Consider the following 6,347-nt stretch of genomic DNA (forward strand, 5'->3'; position numbering starts at 1 on the left):
GAAAAAACAACTTCTTTTTTTCCTATTTTTCCTAAAAAATAAACAAAGCCATGAATACATTTAAGTTAAGCTTTTTTCCCGCCATTTTCTACAATATAAACAAAGTTTTGGCAACACTTTTTCTTAACTTTGACAAATAAAATGTCAAATTTTGATAACAAAAAAACTTTAGCAAAGAGGAGGCTGCCATATTTGCCAAGGAGGAGCAAGCATTTCTTTAAACATTAAAAGCAGCATGATTAGTTTTTGTTTTGTTTTATATTATTGAGTGACTTATAATTTTGTTTATTGCTTAAATATTAAGCCTTACAATATTTCCGATAACTTTTCGAGTTACTGCAATTGCAAATTTCTTGTGTGTGAGTGAAAAAAACTTAATATAAAGTGTGTTGGAGTTTTGTTGAGAGGTAAGTACAACACAACAGAGATTATTATATTAGTTAACTTTTCTTATAATTAAATTCTTATTTAAATTCTGCTTAATGGCCATATCCGCAGCTGGGTTACGTATGACACTTATGGTTTTTTGGGCAGGATTTGGTACTAGTCCTGTTACTACTGGCTTGGCCATGGTTGCCGTCGCTGTCTGTTGTTGTTTATTTAGAATTTTCACTTTCATGCCTTTCGACTGTAGTTTCTGTAGAATTTCTAAGGTCTTGGTGTCGGTTTTATTAGTTGCCGCCGCATTAGCAGCTGCCGGTGGAGGCATTGTTTGTGTGCGCTTTACTTGAAGGCCTAAATTTTGTAATTTATTTAGTATTTGGGCTGTTTGTTTTTCCTTTGTCGGTTCTTGTTTTATAATGGTAGTGGGTATGGTTGTTGTTGTTGTGATGGTTTTGCGGGCTATGGGATTTAGTACGATATTTGTTGGTATATTAGTGGGGGGTAGGGTGTTTGGTGTATTTTGTGTGTTAATGGGTATAGGAAGTTTATCTGTTGTTTTGTTGGTAAAACCATTTGTTGTTATAGGTTCTGTCTTGCGTTTTTTACAGGCATAGGTTTTGGCAGTATTGTTGGGGGTTGTAGTAACATCTATTTGTTTGTTATCTGTTGTTGAGGCAAGGGTAAAGTGTATTGGCACTGCTTTGGGTAGGCTTAGTTTTCTCTTGGCAGTGGGTCTAACCTTATTGGCCGTCAAATCAAATTGCACACTTTTGGGGCTTTTAAGGCTTTCTTTAGCCTTTAATTCCGTGCTAGATTTAGCATTATTGCTGCCATTATTATTTGTTTTAAGATTTTCTTTAAATTGCACAAATGGAGTTACCGCTTCCACTAATTCGTCATATTGTTTGGCTGATTTCTGTGCTGTGGTTGTGGCACTATTTGCTGTAACATCATTATTTAAATCGGAATACCATTTAGGATCCAACAATTCTTCCTCTATATTTATCAAATCTATAAAATTTTCCTCCGTTTTGGTGTAAGTTACTTCCACATCTGTGTAATCGTATATTAAAAACTGCCCAACAAGAGACAGTGGAATGGTAAAAATCGATTCTTTACTAAAACATAAATACAAAGAAAACTCACCTCCTTGATTCCTTTTAGAGTTTTACCAAATAATTGTGTAGCTTTATCACAATTATATTTGATATTTTGCTGTCCTTTCTGGAAAAGATTCTCCAAGCCATCACATTTTTCCAAATGTTGCCGAAAATCTTGTAAATTTCGCAAGTCTGTGTGACAATTGTTGCAGAGTATAAATAATTGTAGATTTTCATCTAAAAGTACCTCTCCCATACGTATGCAATTTAATGTTTGCAACATTTTTTTGTTATAATTTTGAAAATTTAAAATTTATGTTTAATTATTGTTTAATTTTTCGGTTAGTTTGTTTATGTATTTTTTATGTTGTAGAACTTTGAAAATGTTGATAAAAATTTTGTTTACAAACTAATGGCAGACGCGAAAAATAATTTGACAGCCAGAGGTGTTGCCAGATCAGATTTTTGTTGTGATAGTGGGATATTTTTTTAAAAAAGGATATTTATTTTGGTATTTAAAAGGCGAATTTATAAGAAATGAGGCAAATTCAGTTAATTTCACAATTCAAAGGCGAACTAGTTAAAAGGTGAAAGGGTGAAGGTGAAAAGACAAATTTAATAAGATGCTAGCAATGAAGATGTAAAGAGAACAATTCATTTTTTTTTCATAGGGAATCTAGATATGTTTAAAGATTTATAACTAATCAAAACTAGGATATAACTGTTTGTTCATAGAACAAACAATACTCTAAGGGCGGGTTTCTTACTACTCAGTTAAACTAGGCTTAACTTGCTGTTAGATTAAACTCGAAACAAATTTAGGCGGACTTTAATCGATGATTGTGTTTTTCAGTTATGGATTTATGTTCAGTTAACTTTGTTAGTATTGCCAACTTTTCACTCAAAAACGTAAACAATGAACAGCTGTTTTTTGCAAATAATACTTTTGTAAAATGAAAAATTTTGGAAAATTGTTAAATAAACATTTAAAACAATAATAAATAAAACAAAACAAATCAGAATATTGCAATTTACTTAAAATATTAAGTTTTTGTTCTTCCGAAATCATTGTTTTATTGTTTTTGTTAATTGTGTCTTCTCACTTATAACTTAAGTTTAATTGGCCAATAATACTCAGTTAAACTAAGATAATAAGTAACGTTACTGTTTACTGAAAAACACAAAACATATATTAAACTAGGTTTAAACAAAGAATGTAGATTATCTTTATCTGAAAAACCCGCCCTAATTTAGTGAAATTCTACGTACTTCTCTTCATAATGAAGAATTGTCTAATCATTTGAATTTAGTCTGAACCACCTATACTTTTTTAATAGATAAATATGAAGAAAAAACAATTTTCATTTATTTAAAAACATTTTATTAAACTTTTTTTTTAAATTTTAACTCATAAAAAGTCTTAAAGTCTAAAATCTGTATTTACATTTAAGAAAATCCCATCTATTTCTTTTTATTTTTATCCTTTTTGGCAAATCTGGGACCACCAAAACTCTTGCCCTTGTTGAATTTATTCTTACCCGCCTTGTTAATCAATTTAACATTACTAGTCTTCTTTTTGGCCGAAATCTTAGACATTTTCTGATGACGATTAGCTTCCGAACGCAAACGTAAAGCTCCGCTGCGGCTAACATCGGTTAAATCATTAGTGAAAGCTGAATTACCGCCACGTCTGGGTTTATTTGTATTACCACCTTTCGAGAAGGAGGAGACATCCGAAACGGCTGACAGTTTACCAGGACGTTTACGCAATTTAGAAATTTTAGCTCTTACCAAAGAAACCTTTTCGATTTCTTTCATGGCTCTTTCTTTAGCCAACTGTTCGGGTGTTTTAACTCTTTTAGCCGCTTCTTCCTTCTTTTTCTTTTTGGCACTTAATTCCTTGACGGGGGGACCATCCTCACCATCACCACCATACTCAGGACGTTTACGTTTTTTATTTTTATCTTCCGACTTTTTAGTTTTAGGATCATCAGGGTTAAGTGACAGACGTTGTTTTTCTTCTTCACGTTGTTTTTTAGTTTGGAACCAATCACGATGTTCATTTTTAGCACCCAACAATTTACGTTCAGTTTTCGATAATTGTTGCTCCATTTTGGCTATTTGTCGTTCTGCCTGCTCTTCATCCAAAATGTTTTCTGTAAATACAATTATTAAAACTTGTGCCTATCAGTTAAAGAAAACAAAACTTACGTATTTCCGGTTCTAAGGCTGTTAATTTATTGCGATATTTTTCTATAATCTCGGGGGGAATAATACGATTCTTTACTGAACCCTCAGCATTCTTTATAATATCCTTAACAATCTTTCTTTCCTTTTCACCGGCCAACGACACCGATATACCAGCTCTGCCAGCACGAGCTGTACGACCCACACGATGTATATAATGTTCAGTGGTTATGGGCATAACAAAGTTAATAACTGTCTTAACACCCACAATATCCAAACCTCTGGCAGCTACATCGGTAGCTATGAGAACATCTATTTGCTCTTCCTTAAACTTTTTCAAAGATTCCAAACGTTGTTGTTGCGTTAGATTACCATGCAATTCACCAGCCTTAATGCCCAACAAACCCAAGAGTATGTGAAGGCGATGAGCTTGTTTCTTTGTCTGTACAAAGACCATGCAATGATCATGGAAAGTACGACATATTAAACTAGCCAAAATTGGTTCACGATCACCTTCTTTATCCTCACGAATACGTATAAATTCCTGACGCAAATTAAAGGCTACTTGCTGATTGTTATTAACGAAAACTTTGACGGGTTTATTAAGAGAAACGGCAGCTAAATCTTTAACTTGTTCACTCATGGTGGCCGAGAAAAGCATAGTCTGTCTGGTTTTCGAACAAGAATTAATAATTTCTTTCATTTGTTCGGCAAAGTATTCGTCCAACATACGATCGGCTTCATCGAGTATAAGAACCTGTTACAGGAGTTAATAGATTTCATGAATATTTTGTATTCTATTTGGAAGTTTTTAAATCTGGAACACGTTTTTTAATCAGGTTATATAGACCTCGCTATACAACAGTTTTATATGATTTCCTCTTGAATAAAGGAAAAGTAAAATTTTCCTAAATTTCAGAGCGCAAGGATTAGTCATCATTTTAGGGTTTATATTTTAATAATATTAGCCACTCAAAAATTTTAAACGATCTAGTTTTAACTGACTCGAGTCTATAGACCAGAATAGAGTCTATTCCATACATCAGACTAGAGTCCAGCATGTCCTATAGTTATGAATCAAACCATAACAAAATCGTTCCCATATTTTGGTGGTGAATATATAAAACATCCCACATTGCCGAATAAATAACTTATTCTTTTCATAAACTTACCTCAATTGAATCCAAACTAAAACTGGGTGTATTCTTAATATGATCAATCAAACGACCAGGTGTAGCAATAACAATATCAGGATTTTGACGTAAAACCATTTCTTGAGCCTTAACATCTAAACCACCAATGGCCAGACCCACATCAATAGTAGTAAATTGACACAGCTGTTTAGTGACCTGATAGACCTGAGCACCCAATTCACGAGTGGGTACTAAAACCAACACTCTGGTTACCGTTTTATTATTCATAGGACGATAAAGTAAACGTTCCACGGTAGGTAACATATAAGCAGCCGTTTTACCGGTACCCGTAGCAGCACAACCACAAATATCTCTACCCAAGAGAGCTATAGGTATTGTGGAGGCTTGAATGGGAGTGGGATAGATATAACCCAAAACTCCGATGGCTCTCATTAAAGGTCGGGAAAGATTCATTTGGTAGAAAGAAGTAATGGCTTCATTTGATTCAATGGCCTCATCGAATTGCATTTTTTCACCCTCTTCTTCGGATTCATCATCACTGCCTCCCTTGTTTTTCTTCTTTTTCTTGGACAATTTTTTCTCTCTCAAACGTAAATTGTCATGTTTCAATTCGTCCTCGGACAAATCAATTTCATCACCACTATCCTCATCTTTGGGATTAATAGCTTCACCACTCTCTCCCTCTCTTTGCTTAAGACGTGCTGCAATTTTATCATCGGTCTTTGTGCGTGCCTTACGCTTAACATATTTCATCAAATCATCCCAAGTGTCTTGATTGTATTCCTTCACGGAACTAACAAATTCGAAATTTTTTTCAAACTCGGTTACTTTTTTGTGTTTTAGTTTGGTGGGTTGATACTTTTTCAAGAAAATATAAGAAAATTTATAAATATTTTATAAAATACCAAAAACGAGGTTTCCACTTACCTCCACTTCTGCATCGGAATCTTCTGATAGATTTTCTACTTCCGCATCATCTTCTATAGTGGTAATTAAATCCATATTTCTGACCACTACCATTTTATTTTTCTTTTTTAATAGTTTTATTTATAATTTAATTTATATATCATATATTTTTTAAATAATTTTATCATAAAATTTTAAAGAATATCAAAAACACTTTAACACGTGAAGCAAGAAAGAAAAACAATTTGTTGACAGCTAAAGAGTTGCCACTACACGAAAGCTACACAAAACTTGGTAGCACTTTTTATTTAAACGCAAAGTAAAATCCCAGTATTCTTAATAAGGTGGCCAAACGAAAACAAAGAAAATTTATAAACAAAAATTATTTAAAAATAAACACGATTTTATATAAGAAATAAAAGTCGCGTACAAATTTATAATTATTTATGCCGAAACTAACTATAGTCTTTAAATAAAAACAGTTTTTCTTTTCACTGCTTACAAGAAACCTACATTTCTTGGTAAATTAGTTATTTTCCCAACTCTGCTGTCTTTGCTTATTGTATACACAAATACAACACTGACACCTGTACGGTACTCGGAATTATTGAGTACT

At 33.0% G+C, this 6,347-nt stretch overlaps 2 protein-coding genes across 2 annotated transcripts; both read right to left on the minus strand.

Annotated features, from left to right (window-relative positions):
- Nucleotides 1–239: 239 nt before the first annotated feature.
- On the minus strand, nt 240–1,919 carry LOC119606934. Its single transcript, XM_037960607.1, has 2 exons — nt 1,531–1,919; nt 240–1,459 (listed from the first exon to the last, which is right to left on the minus strand). Exons 1-2 carry the CDS (start codon nt 1,765–1,767, stop codon nt 437–439), a joined length of 1,260 nt encoding a protein of 419 aa, XP_037816535.1. The 5' UTR covers nt 1,768–1,919; the 3' UTR covers nt 240–436.
- Nucleotides 1,920–2,842: 923 nt separating this feature from the next.
- LOC119606933 (probable ATP-dependent RNA helicase DDX27) lies at nt 2,843–6,015 on the minus strand. Its single transcript, XM_037960606.1, has 4 exons — nt 5,753–6,015; nt 4,844–5,683; nt 3,696–4,428; nt 2,843–3,640 (listed from the first exon to the last, which is right to left on the minus strand). Exons 1-4 carry the CDS (start codon nt 5,843–5,845, stop codon nt 2,946–2,948), a joined length of 2,361 nt encoding a protein of 786 aa, XP_037816534.1. The 5' UTR covers nt 5,846–6,015; the 3' UTR covers nt 2,843–2,945.
- Between the last annotated feature and the right edge of the window lie 332 nt (nt 6,016–6,347).

Source organism: Lucilia sericata, unplaced genomic scaffold, assembly GCF_015586225.1.
Source record: "Lucilia sericata isolate MDLA Ls3-8-SP2 unplaced genomic scaffold, ASM1558622v1 Contig000638F_arrow, whole genome shotgun sequence".
NCBI lineage: Eukaryota > Metazoa > Arthropoda > Insecta > Diptera > Calliphoridae > Lucilia > Lucilia sericata.